This window comes from Perognathus longimembris, chromosome 14, assembly GCF_023159225.1.
Source record: "Perognathus longimembris pacificus isolate PPM17 chromosome 14, ASM2315922v1, whole genome shotgun sequence".
NCBI classification, from domain to species: domain Eukaryota; kingdom Metazoa; phylum Chordata; class Mammalia; order Rodentia; family Heteromyidae; genus Perognathus; species Perognathus longimembris.
In genome coordinates, this window is record NC_063174.1 from 53262674 (window position 1) to 53283280 (window position 20607).

Here is a 20607-nt window from a genome sequence, read left to right on the forward strand (position 1 = left end):
CATATCCACATAATAGAATGTCATTTGACAATACAAAAAAAAAGATAAGCTAACAAATGTTGCCACATGGGAGAATCGTGAGCATATTACATGACGCAAAGGGAGCCACAAAAATATCACATACTGGGCTGGGGATATGGCCTAGTGGCAAGAGAGGTTGCCTCGTATACATGAGGCCCTGGGTTCAATTCCCCTGCACCACATATACAGAAAACGGCCAGAAGTGGCGCTGTGGCTCAAGTGGCAGAGTGCTAGCCTTGAGCAAAGAGAAGCCAGGGACAGTGCTCAGGCCCTGAGTCCAAATCACATACTGTATAGTTCCATTGCTATAGGATCAAAATAGCTCAACTCCACAGAAACAGGAAGTACATTCATGGCTGCTGCTAGGGGCTGGGGCAAGGGAAGAGTAGGAACTCATTACTAATGAGCTCAGAGTTGCTCGTGCAAATGATTAAAATGGCCTCAAATTAAATATTAGCCATAGCTGAACAATTGTGAATATGCTAAAAAACAAACCCACCAAAATGTACACTGTCAGTAAATAACTATTTATATCTAATGTATATATACATATATATGTATATATACAAGTTAAAATATACGCAAGTCCATAGCTCCAGCTCTGGTGGCCTTGACCAGTGGTTCGTCACACTTACCATGCGCAGGTTTTGGGTTGTTCTCGTCTCTACTGCTCTGAGAATCTCTCTAAATCTCCCGACTCCTCTTGTCAAGTTCCTGTGTGCACACAGAATTTGATAGAGTTTCCATCTGGTATGTGTTAATACTCAATATTTTATACACATACTCCAATGCATTTTGTCTACATGAAAGCTGTTGGCTAGATTTTAAGCAAACAATTATTCTGCACATGTCTATCCATCTTTGATCAGCTGAAAATTTTCACCTAAGATGAACTTTTTTTCTTTTCCTGCTGGTACTGGGGCTTGATCTCAGGGACTGGGAGCTGTCCCTGAGCTTTTTCACATAAGGCTGGTGCTCTACTACTTGAGCCACAGCTCTACTTCTGTTTTCTTTGCTGGTTAATTGGAAATAAGTCTCACGGACTCTCCTGCCTGGGCTGGCTTTGAACTGCAATCCTCAGATCTCAGCCTCCTGAGTAGCTAGAATTACAGGCGTGAGCCGCCAGAGCCTAGCAGATTGGTGAACACTGATGCTTTCTTACCCCAATCACATTGCCCCAAGGAACTAAAAACCTGTAAATCAGTTCTGAGGCAAAAAATAAAATAAAATGAAATAAGTCAAGCTATCTTACAAGGTCTATTTTCAACCTTACCCTGACTCTCCCAGAGTGTACTGGAATCTCTATTTTCATTTCAAGAAGAAAGAGCAGCACAGGGCAGAGGGTAGAGGGTACCATGAGACATGGTGGCACTTAGGCTTGTTGCAAGTTCATAGGCAGGATAAGGAAACATGTACGGAAAGCGAGGGCTCTACCAAGCCACTACTCAGCATCTTCCTGAATAGAAATCCCTGCCCTGTAAATCCATTAGCCCAGCCCTCCCCCAACCCCACCCGGAGGAAAAGAAGCTAAGGATCGGAGAGCGAGTGCGTGAGGCCGGGGAACTGGCGCTTTCCACGTGTGATCCACAGCACCTCCTCCCAGTGCCCACACACCCCGTGGAGACAAAGTCAGGTGACATGCTTCCCCCAGACCCATCACTCTCTCAGCAACAACCAGGTCCTGCTTGTCTTTGGAATGCTGGGCCCAGCGCCGCAGATGGGAACTTCTCAGCCTGCCACTGTACATTGGATACTTGCTACCACCTATGACATCACTCAGTGATATTTATAACATGCTCATCAGAACGCATCCCATCCTCCCCAAAAGCCACAGAATGGTCAGCCGGCGCAAACCTGTCAGCCAGCCTGTGCAGGCTGTGGCAGATGCTCTAGGTATTTGGCTCTCTTCCTGGCTGACATTTTAAATCACATAAAAGTAGTAAATCAAAATGTGGGTTCTTAAGCACCCACGAGGGCTATTAATTCACATCTTATACCTATATGACTTCTTAGAGCGCTCATTCACAGCAATGGCCCAGAACTTTAGGCTAATGGTTTACTGGCACTGCTACGTAAATATTCCCATATGTATTCCTCTTGCCCATACTTATCAGATGATAGCAGATCAGAAGCTTTATGGTGGCATAAAAAGAGAAGCCTGTATTCAGGACTCCAAGCAGCACTAAAGAAGTCCGACCAAGATGTGAATAAGAATTAGGTAACAGGCCATGGGACACACAATCTCCTCTGCTTTTCCTTTGGTTTGTTTTTATGGCATCCATGCTCACAGGCAGCAAAGTACTTTTGCTCCGGGCTGAAGCTCAGTTCTCTTAGGTAACACAGGGGAAGGAAATAGCTCCGGCTAAAAAAGGGGCAGGAATGGCTCTGCTGGCTAATTTTATGCCAGAATCACTAATGAAGCGCCCACTGTGTACAAAAGTGCCCACTGTGAACCATATGAGATCAGGGTTTCCTGAGGGAACATCAGTAGAAAACTGGAGATTCTGGTAGAAGGCCACTTTACCAGGGTAGAAATTAGCCTTGAATAAGCAACATCAAAACTGAGCATTGTAACTCAGGGAAGGCTATAGATAGGAATTGGTCACTCAGTGTTTTCCATGTCCTTCCTGCATGTTAAGCTATTTATATAGTTACAGAAGCACTGAATTTTTTAGCTTTAAATGACCCAACACTATTGAGCTCACACAGAAGGAGGTTAAGATCAAAGCCTGGTAAGAAAGCAAGCTGGGAACTTTCCACCATATTCTATTGCCTTCTTGGGTACAAGAAATATAAGCTCTAAACAAGAGATATAACTGGCCAGGAACCTGTAATTCTAGCTAAAGAGACTGAGATCTGAGGATTATGGTTCGAAGCCAGCCTGGGCAGGAAAGTCTTTGAGACTCTTATCTTCAATTAACCACTCAAAAACTGGAAGTGGCACTGTGGTTCAAAGTGGTTGAGTGCTAGTCTTGAGGTAAAGAGCTTAGGAACAGAGTCCAGGCCCTGAGTTCAAGACCTACAGCCATCAAAAAAGAAAAAAAAGAAAAAGAAAGAAGAGATGTAACTGGAGGAAATAAAAAATATAAATGCAAGAGCCTAGGTGCATATTTTGTAACATTAATATACAAATTCTTCTACATATATATGTATACACACATATATATGTTCTATTCATTCAATGAAAACAGAGAATGAGATGCTCCTAGGTGTTGGTTTAAAATTGTAAAGCAAATCTGTTGACCCACGTGAAGAACTCTGCCCCCTGAGGATAATGCCCTCTGCTACCTAGAGAGAACAATGATGGACAGCAGAAACTCAGCTCCCTAAGGCTGCGTGAGATGTTTCTTCCATGCAGGACCGAGGCCCTCTGGTGGACACACGGGAGTATCTCCATGACTAGAATGTCCAGCAAGTGACGAACACTCCCAAGAAAGCCATTAGAGTAAATACAATACTTTCCTCACACTCGCTCCAGATTATTACTGAAGAGGATTTAGGACTCATTACCAGATTCTTCTTTAATCTGGGAAGAACCCTGTTTATAAACAAAGAATCTACAGAAGGTTGGAGGCTGTGGCTTGTAAAAAAAAAAAAAAAAAAAGAATGTGGTACCCTGAAAGGCCCATGCCGAGGTTGATTCCCACCCAACCCCAGACCAAGATGGCAACAGGAAATTAGAGAAGGCCCCACAGGCTCAAGGGCAAGAGCATACAAATCTCAACAAGCCACACACCATTCAAACATCTTAAAAGTCACATGTTACTCAACCAATCACTTCCACTGGTGCGGATAAGAGCAGGAAAGATAATTGGAGCTACATGGATAGTCATGAAAGAAAGGGGAAAAGGAACTTAGCTTACAAGAATTACATTCTAAATCGGCCAGAATTACCTAATTTGAGGAAAATGAACAAAACCCACAGGACTGCCTTCCTACCTCCAAACTACTGGTTTGTTCTTTAAAATGTAGCAATTCACTGAATGTCTAGAATGAAGTGCTACTTAAAATTTCCACTCCAAAATGAAGACATGTGAGCCATTGAATGAGCCTGGTTTTGAGGGATTCCACAGACTCCGGACATGAGGTCATTTATTCCATTTCAGCACACACACACACACACACACACACACACACACACACACACACACACACACACACACACCTAAGGCTGCACAATGTCAGAATCCATTATGGTAAACTATTCTCCCAAGGAATGTTCTTGCCAGCACTGGTGCGGTGGCCACTCTGACAAGCTGTCAGAATCTGGGTTCATCTGCACTTTGCTTCTGCAGGCTTCCTGAGTGAGGCGCCTTTCCCTGTGAGTGGAGCGGCTCCAACAGCTCAGCTATGACCAAGGAGGGAAGGGCCTGCCTGTCCTAAGTGCCAGCCGCCTGTGCAGACTGACAGGATGGCCAAGCTCTGTTTCCACTCACCAACCCACCAGGGAGAGCTCAGGCTCTGCCCCCTTGGCCTTGTTCTTGGTCAACTCCTGCGTTCCCTTTGGCAGGCAAGTTTGTAACTTTTCATGGGAACATATTCTGCTCTCCCTTGACCTACTTCTGCCTTCTTCTCTCCTCCCTTTCTCTCTCCCTTCTTCCAAACCTCCACCCTGTTCTAGTTCTCCCCTGCCCCCCCCCATGTAACCTTTTTACAGCCAGCCTCCAAAGTCACATTCTTATGACAAGTTTATAGCATCACCTAGTTGTCCTGCTCTGTTTTATCATTTTGAACAGGCTTGGTTCTTTAACTCTGTTCTCTCTCTCTCTCTTGCTCTCTCTCTCTCTCGCTCTCTCTCTCCCCCTCTCTCCCTTTCCCCCCTTCCTTCTTTCCCTCCCTCCCATCAGACCAAGGGGTAAGTGTGTTCAAGAAAGAAGCCAGAGCTCTAACATCTAATCACAATGGAAAACCAACACTAGGACAGACCTGGAAACATGAGAGCCCTTTCAGATTGTGACAGGCTAGTTCAATGTCAAGTCCAACACATTCTTCTATTATTTCTTCTTTTATTTCTTGGGACTAAAGTGGGAAAGATAATTCTTCAACAACATGTCTTTCTAAATTATCTCCTGATTCCCAAGTGTGACCCAGGCCTCCTATACGTTTAAGCTCAATATCACTTGCTACTGTCATACAAACTCAAGGTTGTGACACAAAGAAAAGACTTTTCATGCTACAGAGCAAATCCCTACACAATAAAGAAAAGGTGGCCCTGCCAGGATAAACTCAATTTCTTTCTGGCTGAGAATTTCATAATAGAAATCAATTATAGAACAAGTCATCACAATAGATCTCTCTGAGCAAAGAAACTGTTGGGCCTTTTGCAAGTTCTTTCTTGCCATAAGCACTTCTGAACCTCTTAAACAGTGGGTCACTTTACCCATCATGAAGCTCTGTTTCCTACAGGCTCCAGGCTGGTCCCCAAGGACACACTGACGGACAAGGGACACCATCCCTGCCTTCAACAGCTCAGATGGCTTCACAACCCTACCGGAATGGACGCGTCTCTAAGCCAGCTTGGGATGTGCTCACTTCTCCATCCCCGCTCTTAGAATAGAGCCTGGCTCAGCAAGTATGTGAATGAGTCAGACGACCAGGAACCAAATGACCAAGAGCACAGCACAGGGGATGCACTTTCCACCTGCTTCCTGTCCCCTTCTTCCTCATTGAGCATGGGTGACGGGCGCTCGGAAAGCACCTACTGGGCCCTCAGCGGTGCTTCCTGTAGAGTGGGGGCCGAGTGGTGATGCCCCCAACACCAACTTACACACCAGCGCATGTCCGGCCTGACAGCTTTACTGAGCAGTGCAGAGAATGAAGGGTTCAGGAATTTCAACAAACAAGCAAATAAACAAGAATTCCTTCCTGGTATTTTAGGAAAGTCTGTCCTTCTGGGTCTGCGTACACCTCTATCTGTAGACTCAAAACCAGGGCCAGAGCTACTCCTGGGAAACTCTCCTAGCTTCCTCAGGAAGAGGCAGGCACGATTTCTGGGGGTTCCTGACAAGGCTGTACACGTCTTGAGCCTCATAGCACTAAGCATAGGTTTTTATTCATATTTGAGTCCCGTCAATGAAACTCTGTACCCCCATCTCCTAGTTCGAACCACCTACAGAGCCAGCCAGCTCCCCAGTAACACTTAACCAGATGGGTACCCCCAAAACAAAGAATGCCCAAGGCTGGATTCTGAAACCCCTCTCCTTTGTGCTTGCTACAAAATTTTGTGACAATCCAAGGACAACGAAAGCAGATTCCTCCTACCTCTTAATATCTGCTCTGTCATTATTGTGGATACATCCACATGACTCTAGAGAAAGCACAGAGCTTCCAGATGAACTGCTCTTAGTTCTCACGCCTGAAAACTGTTTTCCTCCATTTATGTAACGCTTAGCTGTTGTCTCTTTTGAAGAAGTCTGGAATGAGAGCCAGGTTTCCAGTGGAAAGTGGAAGATGAAAAGACATCCTTCCCAGGCCAGAAGGACACTTGTGGCAGGCTGTCAGGAAGCTGCTTTTCCTGAAATGGATTCCTGCTTCCCCTCTGTCTGCACCTCCCGCCTGGTATCCAGTGACAGACACTTGTGAAGACAGATGGCTGCGGTACTCAGGGCCCAGGGATCAAACCCACAACCTTGGCCTTGGTAGCAAAGGACTCTGATCAACAGAGCAAGCCAGCTGCAGCTTAGACCTAGCGACGGAGGGCGTGACCACCCTCCACGCTGGGATGTGAGCGTGCGGGCAAAGCTGCCGATGTCTCATTTCAAACCTAGTGAGACTTGTAGTAGGCTTAGCAACATTTTTTGGACTACTTTAGCAGCGGAGGCTTCCTCATGACAAAGCAATGCTAGATTATACGTTGGGTCAGCGAGCCAGAGAGCATGTGGCACTAGGTAGTTGGCACTAGGTATCAGGCAGCCACACAGGAGTCACCAGGGACATGGTCAAAAGGCTCAGAGAGAAGCTTCTAGCAGCTCATATTTAATGGGTCAGGACAGGAACACATAAACAAGTCCTTCTAACATGGAGTGTGCAAGGCCTATTTCCAGAAGGTAGGTAGCAAGCTAGAGAGACAGAAAGGTTTGAAGGAACAACTCACCCTTCTCCATTCTCCTTGTCCCCAAACCCTAAGTCTCTGAGTAATAATATGGAAAGACATCCTAGCTCTTCATGTCCGCCCCCCCCCCCAGAGAGACAGAAAAACTGCTGAGCACTGAGAAAAGAGTCAGCAATAGGAAGCCAATCAACAAGCACTTTCCCTCGTGAACTTCTAGCTGAAAAATATCCTGTAACCAAAGAAGCCCAACAATATCTAACGCAGTCGTGGGTCCTTGGCAGTGGTATTTCTTTTTTTCTTCTTCTTCTTTTTGCCAGTCCTAGGGCTTGAACTCAGGGCCTGAGCACTGTCCCTGGCTTCTTTTTGCTCAAGGCTAGCACTCTGCCACTTGAGCCACAGCGCCCCTCTGGCCATTTTCTATATATGTGGTGCTGGGGAATCCAACCCAGGGCTTCATGTATATGAGGCCAGCACTCTTGCCACTAGGCCATATCCCCAGCCCTGGCAGTGGTATTTCTTAACAAGCTAACCAGGATGTGTCTATCATAGAAGCGTCTTTACCTGCGCATCTGTCCCCTTACCTGTAAACTGTGATGCTTGAACAGCATGCTTACGGACTGCAATCAGGCCGCAAACGCTCCACTCACATCTAAGCTTCCTCATTTACAAACTGTTGATCTTGGGCAAGGACTCATGCCTCCGTTTCCTTACGTATAAATGGAAACAACAAGGATCCCGCCTTACGGATTCACCGCAAGAGCTACGCAGGTAGATGCGTACAGGAAGTGCTTCTTAAGCACTTGCTTAGTAGCCTCAAAATTCTGCCTTTCCTCAAAACCTTTTAGAATTCTGGAATCTACTTTCCAGTAACTCATCACACAAATAAACCTGCTTTAGAATGATTTAACTGTTTTCCTTTAAAATGGCATTCCCCAGGCTGACTCATTCGTTTATTTTGCTTTTTGTTGAAAGCCTATCAAGGCCCGGAAATGGTATACCCTGATACACTGGTTCGGTCAAGATGACAAAAGATGGCTGAAGCCAGGTGGGCATGAAGCTCTCTCCCAGGGCCCTGTGGTCAGAGAGGATGATGACATCTCTAGGAGACCACGGTACAGTGTCTCCACCAAAGGCCACAGGGTGTGGCACCAACCGGGGCCAGGCATTTCACAACTGTGCCATCTCAGTCAGCGCATGCCTGGGTCCTTCGCCCCCAGTGCTCTCCTGGCCAGCGGGAGAGGCGGGGAAGCGCACCCCGGCCAGGGGGAGCCAAAAAAAGGTGAAGAGTCGGCGAACTGCCCTGTACCCAGCCCCCCCCCCTTCGCCAGAGGACAATCAGACAGCCCGGGAGAGAGCTCTCGCAGTCTCGCTTTATTGAAATAAGCTCCGCTCTTAAATAGGTCAGAGAGCGGCAGGAAGGGGAGGGGCGTAGCACACCTAGCTAGGGGCTATGAGAGGCCGCCTGAGCTGTCCCTCAAGGGTGGAGGGCCGAGGGACCACCCTAAGGGGCGGCCTTAGTCTACGTCACAGCCCACAGGACCGCCTCCGGGTTCACCACCAGGTGCCATCTTGGCTACACGTGGTCCCAAGGCGAGGCCAGTTAGAACTGCCTTTCCCATTCAGGACCCGGAAGGCAGGCGGGGCTAACAGCCACGCAGCCCCAGGGCTGGGAAAACAGGCGGGGCCAGCTGATTGCCTCTTAATCACGCAAGGTGTGCCCCACAAGTGCAGATACCATTGGAGACGATTCTGAATTAATCAAGCAAGGGCCAGGCCAAACACAAAGAACATATGAACCCGGTAGCAAACCACCAATGTTTGATGGGCCTGTTACAAAAGCAGAGTCCCAGCACTATTCCTTTCCACCAAGGGCCTCCCTGCTAAGAACCCGCCTGAGCTGGGGGAAAGACAGGCTCAGTGAGAGGACACAGGTGGGCTGAGTCCCTGCAGGCCTTCTCTATAAGATGAGGTTCAGTCAATTACATGAACAGCCTCGTGCTCATGTTAAAAGAGAAGGACCGTGAAGAAGAAAGGCAGAAAAGTCTTCATCAAAGGGCTTCAAATATCCATCAGTTCCAAGCAGTAGTTACATGAAAATTGGAAAACAACAACTTTGATGATCTGCAGCCCAGCCCCTTGGACGGTGGAGAGGAGAGAAGCAGAAAGAATGGCAAAGGAAGACAGGAGCTTCCAAACTCACCACCACAAGTGTCTGAGTGGAGGGTCTAAGGGCAGGGATCAGAGTACAACGTTCACTTCCATGTTAGAAAAGAAAAAAGACCAAAGGGAATCCCTTCAAAGAAAAACAATGCAAGACTTTGAAGCATCTAGAAAGCAGAGGTCCTAATGGCTTCCTGACCCAGGCGTGAAGAAGGGCCTCGGAGGACCAGCGGTGGTGGCTACTTGAGGCAGGCAGGCAGGCTCAGAGGCTCAGCCCAACCCTCCCACAGGACAACCTATAGGCAGCCTAGAGGTAACCAAGCCGTGAGGGGAGGAGCCGGCCGGCCATCCCGTCGGTGAGGACAAACCTCCAACATCACAGCCCCACTTGGCGCCCCACGGGACTTCTGCATTCTCATGAGTTGTCCCAGCTACTCGCTGGGCCTGGGAAAGGCTGAGGATTTGGAAATGGCGAAGAAACATGGGGCAAAAGTTGAGGGTGTTTATGAAGAGAGGAAGGATAAGAAGAGAGCATGGGACATGAGACATCTGGAAACGTGGCAAAGGGAGGGAAATGCTTGGCCAACACTGAGCACGGCTAGAGCTGATCCATCCCTTCACCTTGCCTTCTCGCCCAGACTTGGGCCTCCTTCTCACACCTGCTCCTGACCTGCTGCTCAAAACATCCATCTTCATACTCCCCAACCACTTGCCGCCTCCACCCACCACCCACCATCTGGCTCTTCGTGGCACTTATAAACAGCTATTGGGTAAAAGCCAAAAAGCACCACTGTTCCGTTTGAGAACTTTTAGTTTAATAGTGAACAGGGCAATATCAAAAGTGGTTTCTACCCTATACCACTGTCGTTTTTCTTCTCGATTGTAGTTTTATTTATGAGAAGACAGTTCAAAAAGATTGGTTCACTGCCCACAGTAGTCCAGCCTACAAACAGATGTGCTGGGGGCTGGCAATGTGGCTCAGTGGTAGAGGGCTTGCCTAGCATGCATGAAGCCCTAGGTTCAATTCCTCAGCACCACATAAACAGAAAAAGCTGAAAGAGGCGCTGTGGCTCAAGTGGTAGAGTGCCAGCCTTGAGCAAAAAAAGCAGCTCAAGGACAGTGCCCAGGCCTTGAGTTCAAGCCCCAGGACTGGCAAAATAAAAAAACAAAACACCCCCTCCAAAGAAACATATAAATAGATGTGCTGGGATTCAATCCCAGTCCCAATGGAGTTCCAGTGCCAAAAAGTGTTGAAGATGCTCTCCCCCTCCCCCCACCCGGCAGATGTCAGCTAGTTCACTAGCCCACAACCAAATGCGTGGCAAAGGCAGGAGAGCAGCTAAGATGGCCAAGACAGCACAGGCCACACTGTCTGCCTGGGCATACTCGGTCAAGAGCAGGTCAGCCTGGAGCTGGCTGACCAACGAAGAGATGAGAATTTCTATCGAGTGATCTCAGCCTTGCGGCAGAGCACCACCCACGAGTTAGATGAGAGGAGATGGAGAGACTTGACGCTGGCAGGATGACGACCGTCGAGAAGCGGGCCTGTCCACGTGTCATCAGCACAAGCACCTAGGTTCTCTCGTGCATTTGGCTTTTCCCAGTCAGATGCCATACTTGCCCCTCCAGACAGGAAGCACAGGTTTCCCTGTGTGGAACCCATAGGAAAGGGGCTTGCTTAAAGGTCAAAGCAGGCACATATGATCTGAGAGAGAGAGAGAGAGAGAGAGAGCATTCCATGTGCTTAGAAGAACAAGCTATTTTCAAGCTCCTCTATGCCATTCAGAACAGCTGCTATCCGTGCAGTCTCTCTAATCAACAGACTGTCTGGAAGACACTGGCTCCTCCAGGCAGTCTGGTGCCCATGCGCGGGGCCCAACGCGATTCCCAGGCTTCTGTGAAGACACGGGGAGGGGTCACTGCTCAGGAACTGTTAGCCCTCTGCTTCTTCTGCTAAACCGAGGTGCCACAACTGATTCTAGGCCCTGTCATTCTGTGGACTGAGGCAGGCAGGAAGGTACCCCACTCCTCTATCAGAGGACATGTGAGTCCTGGAGGGGGAACAGAGGCCAGTCCCACAGCTTCGAGTCGGGCCAGAGGTTAAATCCTGGCTTCCTTCCCTTCCTTCTCTGGGCACTGTTCTGTGCTATCTTGTATTGTCCTCTCAATCCTTTTTAGTGTATAAAAACAGATACAGAATCCTAAGACAAACATATCATCTAGGACATTGAGGTAAGATAAATTATTTTAACTATCACCACCCAAGCCTGGATGGATGGAGGGAGGGAGGGAGAGAGGGATGGATGGATGGATAGATGGATGGGTGGACATAGTTTTTTATCTCAAATATCCACATGGAAAAGAGAGTAACTGAAGAGAAAAACCTAAAACCCATGAACACATACAGTAATACTGAGTGACGAGGTATTCTCAGGAAGGACAGAGTTGCAACAGAATCATGGCTGCATGCTTATTTACATTTGGCTAAGAGAAAGCTGAAGGAACCAATAAGATGTGTGATGCATCTGACAGCAGACCCCACAGTAGGAACAAGTGTGTGATCATTTCCACAGTTCAGGTTTAGAACATTCCTGTCATTCTAGAAAGTTCCCTGTGCCTATTTCTAATTACTCTCCAGCTCCTTTATAGCTCCCAGAAACCGCTTATGTGCTGGCCCTATCGATTTTCCTCTGCTAGAAATTTCACAAGCTGGGAACTGGTGGATCACGCCCTGTAATCCTAGCTACTCAGCAGGGTGAGCTCTGAGGATCACAGTTCAAAGCCAGCCTGGGCAGGAAAGTCTGTGAGACTCTGATCTCCAATTAACCACCAAAACAGCCAGAAGCTGTGGAGCTGTGGCTCAAATGGTAGAGCACTAGCCTTGAATACAACACCCAGCCCCTGAATTCCAGCTCCAGCAAAACAAAACAACAACAACAACAACAACAAAAACTTATCACATATATAGTTCAGTATGGCTTACTTCTACTTAACATCATGGTTGTCTATTACACAGCACGAATCAGTAGGGTCACTTCTTTTGACTGCCAGGTGGTTATTCCATTGTGTGGAAATATTACATTTCATTTATCCCTTCATCAATTGATGGATGTTTGGACTGTGGCCACTTATTGGCTACCAGAGAAAATGCTGCAATGAAAATTTGCATGTGAGTAGTCCTGTACAATGTTTCGATTCCCTTGAATTAATGGCTCATATGGTAAGCTTGTGTTTAACTTGGTAAGAATATTCTCAATTGTGTTCCAAAGTGGTTGTCCATTTTACATTTCAACCAGCAATGTATTTGAGGGTTCCAACTTCTTCATTCTGAATTCTTGGTATTGTTTAATTTTTTTAGTTAGAGCCATGTTAAAATTTGTAATGATGGACCTTGTGATTTTTAATTTGTATTTTCCTGATTACTAATGTCAATAGCTTTTCACGTGTGTACTGGCTATCATTTTTATCTCCTATGGTAAAATATCCATTCAATTTTGCCCTGTTTTAATGGAGTTGTTTTGATTTTATTGAATAGTAAGAGTTCTTGGGGCTGGGGATATGGCCTAGTGGCAAGAGTGCTTGCCTCTTATACATGAAGCCCTGGGTTCGATTCCCCAGCACCACATATACAGAAAATGGCCAGAAGTGGCGCTGTGACTCAAGTGGCAGAGTGCTAGCCTTGAGCAAAAAAAAAAAATAGTTCTCTACATATTCTGGATACATATTCACAAATATCTTCTGGAATATTTTCTGCCAGTCTGTTGCTTATATTATTGTTTTAATGTCATTTAAAGAAGAAAAGGTGTTAATTTTCATGAAGTTGAGTTTATCAGTTTTTCCTTTTATAGATTTCCTTTTAATATTATATGTAAGGACATTAATGCTATCATTGTTAATATTGTTACTAATCCTAATTGTCTAACATGAAATAAAGCAACTGAATAGTTAGATAATGTTCTAATCCGATCATCCCTGGATTCTTGGTGTGGAAGAAAGGAAAATAAATTGAGTGCAGAAAAATAACTGTAGGAAAAATTGTAGTACAGATTTTGAGTTATTAAATTAGAAATATCTGCATTGTTATGAGGTATTTATGTGTGCATATGACAGAGAGGAGAAGGGAGAGAGAGGGAGGAAAAGAAAGGAGGAAGGACAGGCGAGAAGGAGGGAGGAAGGGAGGGAGGGAGGGGGAAAGGGAGGGAGGAAGGGAGGACGGGCAGTCACCATGACCAGGTCACTAGCCAGGCATGTCCCTAGCTCCTTGACTGTAATCTTGAGGAATCATAGTGCCTGCCTGGAACAGGAATTAGTACAACCATCTGGAAGCATCTTTACATACATCTAGAGAGCAAGGAAACTAATAAAGACTTCTAAGTCATAATAAGAGACTCAGGCCAAATACGGAAAAACTTGAATTTCAAAAAGGGGGAAATTGTAAAGACAGATCAAATATATTTAAATTAACAAGTTCTAATTCAGTGTCTTCAAAACTAAAGCTAAATAATAAAGAATCAAATATTTTATTGTATGTACTGAGTAACCAACTGAATAACTAAATTGTAGATTAAGGGAAACAGCTGTTTGTAAAATGATTTGAGGTAACAATGGAAGGGCCGGGCGATAATTGGCATTATGTAACCCCCAATGGCTGGGAGCAGCTAGCATCAGGGGTTGCTGAACCTTGGACAGGAGCACGCCACTGCCACTTGTGCGAAGAGACCAAGCGCCATTGATCAAGACTCAGGACCTCGCTGCCAGACTGCAGAGAAATAGCGAACACAGGAGAGAACTTAATCAAACTTTATCACGAATGTGCAACTTCCTAGCCATGCGAAACGCCACAGGTCAACCAGTTCAGATTCTTTAGCAGCTCACTGGGAAAGAAATGAAAGAGACCGAGGAGGGAGGAGGGGGTTCCAAGTAAGATCGAAAGGATGCCCAAGTAAAAAACCCTGTAGTGTAGAAATATAGACTTGACTGGCTAAACCATAATGAAATGTAAGAAAGTGATGTCAGAGTAATTAGCACTTTAGATACAAGATATAGGGAACCTGTAAATGAGATGCTGATCCTTGCTTTCTTTCCTTGGGCACTGATAAACCCTCTACTCGGTAGGGTTTTACTGATTCATCCCAAACCCTTGTTTCGTGCTACTACAGTGTAAGGCATTGTTCAAGTACATTTTAATTGCTTAAGTCTGCCTATGAAGTAGGTACTACTAATACTATCCCCGGCTTCAGAAACACAGGCTGTACAGGAAGCTCACCCACGTCACGCTACAAGTAAACAGAACATGGAAGACTCGAACCTAGGCAGTTAGACCCAAAGTCAGGGACAGGGCTGTGGTTCACGACCACCACCCTCCACTTGCCCTAAGGCCTCTACCAGATAGTAAATCTCACCCCTCATTCAGAGGCCAAATTCAAATATCAGTCTTCTAAGAAACATGGTGAACACACCCAGGCAGTTAGCTACTTCCTCCCACTCTGCTTCCTTCCCCTCCCGCCGGCACCTCCCTCCATTACATTAATCCCTAATAGGGTGCTATGCTTTTTTTCACTGGCATCTTGTCGTCCCCATACGCTCAGAGGACATTCTTATTCTTATTCTTATATCCAGATGGGCAAGCACACATGAAACCAAGTAGGCAAGAGTTTGGTTTTCTGTTTGGTTTTGTTCTAGTTTACTAGCTTGAAATGTCCATGTCTTCTTAAAGAATCCGTGGACCAGGTGCTGGTGGTTCACATTTGTAATCCTAGCTAGTCAGGAGGCTGAGATTCGAGGACCATGGTTCCAAGTCAGCCCAGGGAGGGAAGGTCCCTGAGACTCTTATCCCCAATTAACCACCTGAAAATTGGAAGTGGCACTGGAGCTCAAAGTGGTAGGACTCTAACCTTGAGCAAAAGAGGTCGGGGCAGCACCCAGGCTGGTTGTGAGTTCAAGCCTCACAAGCAACAGAAAGCAGAATCTTTGGTAAAGCTTTCACTAAGTCTAGCTTAATGAGTTTTCTAGGTGTTCTCAGCATAAGCCCAGCTTCAGATTCTCCCTTGCTTCCAATATGAAAGGAAGAATCTACGCCTCCTGATGTAGATTTTTAGGAAGATTCAAAGGAGAACCAGCTACCAGAACTGTCAGCCAGCTCAGAGATATGAGGAGGGTGAAAATTATGCCAAAGAGAGGCAGAAGGAAGAAGATCTAGCAGAAGAAAGGTACAGTGTGTTCATGCCAAACCCAGAGAATTATCACCAAAGGCATTTGTGTGCAGAAAGTAAAAACTTCAACCTCAATAGAGAGGAAGGTGGAAAAACCAAATGTCACTTGAGAAAAACGAATTCACCAGCCTTTAAATCCTGTAATGTAATGCAGGAGCTTGCAAAAGTCACATTACAGGTTTCCTTCTTGGCAGACTGATCCATGGAAGATACTGCCATACAAATAGAAAGGTGGGCCACTGTAAAAACAGCCCCTCTCACTTTCAGTGGAAGGTTCTAGTAATATCTAAGAAAATTCATAAACTTTTCCAAGATGTTCTCGTTATTTGGGGGGCTTTAGCTCAATCTCTCTCTGTAATTCTCTCTTACGAGTTGACTAAAAATATCTCTGCAAAACAAGAATGGAGAGGAAAGCGATGCTTTATAAAAATAGGAAATAATCCCTTGAAAAGAACAAGGGCCTCTTCCCCTCTCTCTCCTCATCCTCCTGCAAAAGATGAGAGCACTTGACAGGTCAGCCAGCGAAGGGAGAAAGCGCATCAGTGAGCTCCAGGCACGCCGCGTGCCCCCCTCGCCCCCCAGCCCCCCTGCCTCCTGGCACATTCATCTAGACCTGCTCGGTGCAGACGCCACTAAATCACCAAGACAGCTTCCTGCAGTCTGACAGGCTCAGACAGGGGGGCACTTCGCTCCCTCCGTGCGCCAGACTGTGAATTCCTCTTTCACAATGCGTATGGGTCCTGTCAATGATCTGCCCTTGCAGGGTCTCTGCAATGGTCATATTAAACATTTGCGTGCCTACTTTTACCACATGAGATGTCAACTACATACTTGAAGGTTTAAAATTTAAAAACAAACAAACAAACCAGGTCTAAAGTTAGGCACTGGTGGCTCACGCCTGTAATCCTGGCTACTCAGGAGGCTGAGATCTGAAGATCAAGGTTCAAGGTTAGGTCAGACAGGAAAGTCTGTGAGACTCTTATTTCCAGTTAACCACTAAAAATCCAGAAGTAGAGCTATACATCAAGACAGAGTATGACAGCTTTGAGTGGAAAAGCTTAAGCACCAGTGCCCAGGCCCTGAGTTCGAGCCCTCCCCTGCAATACAAGCAAGGGGTGTATTTGTACATGCCAAGTGCTCATAACACTTAGCTCAAGTGTCTTGTGCCCAGAAGTTTTTATAAAAATCCTCAGATTGCTATATAAACCTCACTGTAGCCAGGCTGGGCTCTGTGTAGAATACACAGAAGAGCAAGGTTAGTTGTAACTCCACGCCTGTACCAAGCACTGAGAACATCCACCGGCTCTCCCCAATCTGTCTGCGTCTTCTCTATTCCAAGCACCCTTCTTCATACTTGGGCTTCACTTTCCAAACCATGCGGCCATCCCAGCACTGCAGCTCTTTGGTTTGCTCTGTGGCAACCTGGCTTCCCCAAGCAGATCCCAAAGCTACTTGGTTTACTCCATAATTCTCACATGCTTGACCTCTCCACAGGTTTTAGGCAGTCAGGGGCTTTACCCTTCCTTTGCACCTAACAGGTGCACAATTAATCCTCATGAAATCAAAGAATAGCTAGCTGATGTGTCCAGGTCTATAGAAACTGCAAGTGGTCAGGAGTTCTTTCATTGCTCAAAGATCATGTCTTATCCTGTCCTTGACTACCTTCTGAGAATAGCCACTATTGCCTACTTCTTCATCTGTCATCACCTGAAGAGTGTCAGGAACAAACAGTTGGTGACTATTAAATGCTTATCCATTCCCTTAGTCAGGAAATGCACTGAGTTCTCTCACCCTCACAGACAGGACTCATAATGTCGAAAGCAGTGAACTTCTCACTGAAAGTGGATCATGCCCAGAATGCTAGGATGCAAAGGCTAAGTTGTCCAGTGCCTGGGAGACCAAGGATGCATGGCGCTAGCCCCCTGCTTCTGTGTCAGTCCCCTGCACGTTGACCTCTCATGATTCCACAGTTGGGAGGGGGGGGGTGTCTGAAGCCACCGCTGTCCCTGGGGCAGTAGGCCAGCAGGTGCCTTCCCAGCACGCCCAGGTTTCTGTCTGAGCCACACTGGGCTGAGCCAAACGAACAGCTGCGAAGGCCATGAGATTATCTGAGCTGTTCAAAGCCCAGGACTGATGGTGGTTATGGGTCTGTTGAACCATCAAACCAGAACTCTGAAAGCCCTTCCGAACGCCTATAGCACCTGGTGCGGCTGCACCCCCCACCCCCAGCCCCATCCTTGTGTGATCGGATGCTTCCTCCAAGTCAGGTCCTCCCACGCAGAACTCACGATGCAGCCCGGCTAAGGGGACGACCCCACGGGCAGGCACGCGGCCCCGGTACTGACGGCGGTTCATCTGTCACAGAGACTTAAAACCCCCTCCCTGAGATGAAGTCAGCTCTGAGGCAGGAGCGGCTCACAGTCTGAGCTTGTCCCTGTGCCCGCTCCTTGCTCTCACACAGGACTTTGCTCACACCACTTACTATTAGTGGCGAATCTAATTGCTCTGCGTGGAGAGCAGGGTTCACTTAGAGCAGCAGTCATTATAAACGAGTGCCCAGCCTCCAAGCCTTGGCCCATGAGCCTAACAATCAAATGAATGATGCCTAATTCTCTGTGAACTTCACTTCAACAGGACTGCAAGAGGAAGATGGCCTGAACACTGGAATGCAAAGCGCCAGTGCTGGGGAGACTGATGGTTAAGCGCGAGCCTAGTCCCTGGTGCGTACCCCATGGTGGGCCTCCCATGATCCCACAGTGGGAGTGTGTCCACTGCTGTCTTAATCTGTTTCCACTGCCAGCAGTCAGCTGGGCACCATCATCATAGAGCTTGCTGTTCCACTGACACTTCATAAGGCGTTCCCACATGCACTTTCTTAGGTGATCCTCGCCGGAGCTCCCTGAGGTGAGGGGCATCAGAACCATGTTACAGGTGAAGAAGCTGAGGCCCAGCATGTGAACAAGCTAGTTGCAAGCTCAAGGCCAAGTACGCTCATGCCCTTCACACAAATGCCCAGGGAGGGGAGGCAATGTTGGGAACCCTGGAGGAAGGTCCTGGCCTTCTGGGGGGCATCTCTCTTACTTTACTCTCAGGGCAGCCTTCACACGATTTTCCTTCGCCCTTAAACAGTCTCTGCTGCAACCCAGAGGGAGAAGAGATACAGATGGGAAAGGGAGGGGACGTGCTCCTGTCAGACCAAGCTAAGGAGTCTTGAAGCCAGAGGCCAAGGATGGCACAGGTCCGGATGGCAAGCAGGAGAAGACAATGGAGGAGAGGAAGCAGAAGTCAGAGAGAGAGGGAGGGAAGAAGGGAAGGCAGGATGGGAGGGACACAAAAGGGGGAGCGAGGAAAACAGGTGTTTCTGACATGTTACAGATAAGATTCGAGGGAAAGTCTTAGGAGAAGTGCTTAAGTCGGGAGTGGCTGGTACCCATCTGCCAGCAACGTCACAGATGTCCCCTCAAGAAGAGGAGGGGCGGCGGAGGGCCTCTCCCTCCACACAGGGTGACAGCATCCTCCGCAGGGACCCGGTGGCAGGGATTCACGTCACGGTGGGACCTGCAGCAGATCATTTCGGAGTTTCGACTCCTCTGTAAAATCGGGGTGCTACCGCTTTACTGCCAGGTTCACGAGTGGCAGAGAAGATGAATGAGGCAGAGCTGTGAAGTGCGTGAAGACAAGGCCACGCGCTTGTAGACACTGGGTACCCGAGGCACCAAGAGCCCAGGCACTGCCCTGGCCGCAGGCTCTGTGCAAGAGGCCCAGGTCACCAGTGTGATAGTCATGCCTGGAAAGATGGAGAAATTATAAAACAACAAGACTCAGTACCACAGTTCACTGAGTCCTCAGGAATAACAGCCAAAAGCTGAGTGTGTGAAGATTAGTCCTGTCCATTATAGCCTCCCAGACAGGTAAAGGAAGTGCCAAAGAACAAATGAGCAACAGGAGGAGCCAATGGTCAGAAGATGGAAGTGCAGGAAGCCCCCACGGCTTAGGGACCACAGCGCCTTCCGCTCTGCTTGTGGGGTCACCAGTGATGAACAAACCCCTGGGCTCCGGGGGCCCTCAGGAGCTCAGCAGCCCACTGGTGTGCATCAGGCAGCCCGGTGGTATTTGGCATGTCCAAATACTACCTCACACCGGTCTCTTTTGTCCTCTCGGGGGACCCAGCACAGAGGCCCACCTCTACCTATCCGAGTGAGCTCTGTCACTGCCCACCCTGCCTTTACAATCCCGCAGCTGGCAGACACAGCGAGGGGACCTGGTCTTTAGCATGCAGGGAACAGCAAAGGGACAGGGAAAGAAGAGAAGAGGCTTTTTCTAAAGGTAAGCAGGCCCATATGGCTATACCAGTGGGCACCTTCTTGAATTGGGATAAAGTGAAATGAAATGAGAAGGGAGTCAGAGAACAATCCAGCATCTAGTAATCCACCATCCAGGGCAACCTTGTCAGGACTACATTTCAACATCTCAACGGATGAGGTCACTGTCGAACATCCCGCTCCCTCCTTCCCAAGGCGTCAAAGATCAAACGAGTGATCCAGCCTACCACCAGGCCAGTGGCACAGAAAGCACTTCCAGTGGAAGGCCTTGGTTTCGGTCCCCTCCAACCCCCAGGAGGACGGATTCCTGCCTCTGGCTGCCATCTCAACACATTCCCACAGGTGAGAGGGAGGGCAACAAGGGTTAGGGAGGTCCCTCCATGAAGACCACCAGTTACTGTGAAGAGGAAGGTGAGAGATGATGAGTAGAAGAGTATTCCCTGTTCCCTCCCGCCCCATCTATCTCTAACAGCAGGCAACAGATCCCAGCCCGGGGGACATGCACCACTGCTCAGGAGGTCTGTCAGCAGCAGCAGCAGGCAAGATCAGACGCCAGAGAGTTTGTGTGCTAAAGCCACTCCAAACCTTGGGGCTGTTTCCTGTGGCCTCTCATGGGCCGTGCTGAGCTGAGCCCATGGTTCTTGGAGCAAAGCAGGATGTCCCCCACCTCCGAGAATTTAATAGGATTGGGAATATAATTCAAAAGGGATGGATGCAGTGAAACCCCACTTCTGTGAGGTGCACCTCAAGGTTTGAAGCTCTTAAAAATGAAGAGGGAGCAGCTCCATTGTTCATTTTTCAGAGGCCGGGATTCCTATCCCCTCTGCCATTCACCGTGCTA

At 47.7% G+C, this 20607-nt stretch overlaps 1 protein-coding gene across 4 annotated transcripts in view; it reads right to left on the minus strand.

Moving 5' to 3' along the window:
• The window catches only part of Ttc7b (tetratricopeptide repeat domain 7B), a 213800-nt gene that overhangs the window by 137954 nt on the left and 55239 nt on the right, over positions 1-20607 (minus strand). For all 4 annotated transcript variants that reach the window (XM_048362268.1, XM_048362269.1, XM_048362270.1 and 1 more), the window contains exon 6: positions 657-735. In XM_048362268.1, coding sequence (XP_048218225.1) covers positions 657-735 — 79 coding nt within the window. The remainder of the gene's footprint in view (positions 1-656; positions 736-20607) is intronic.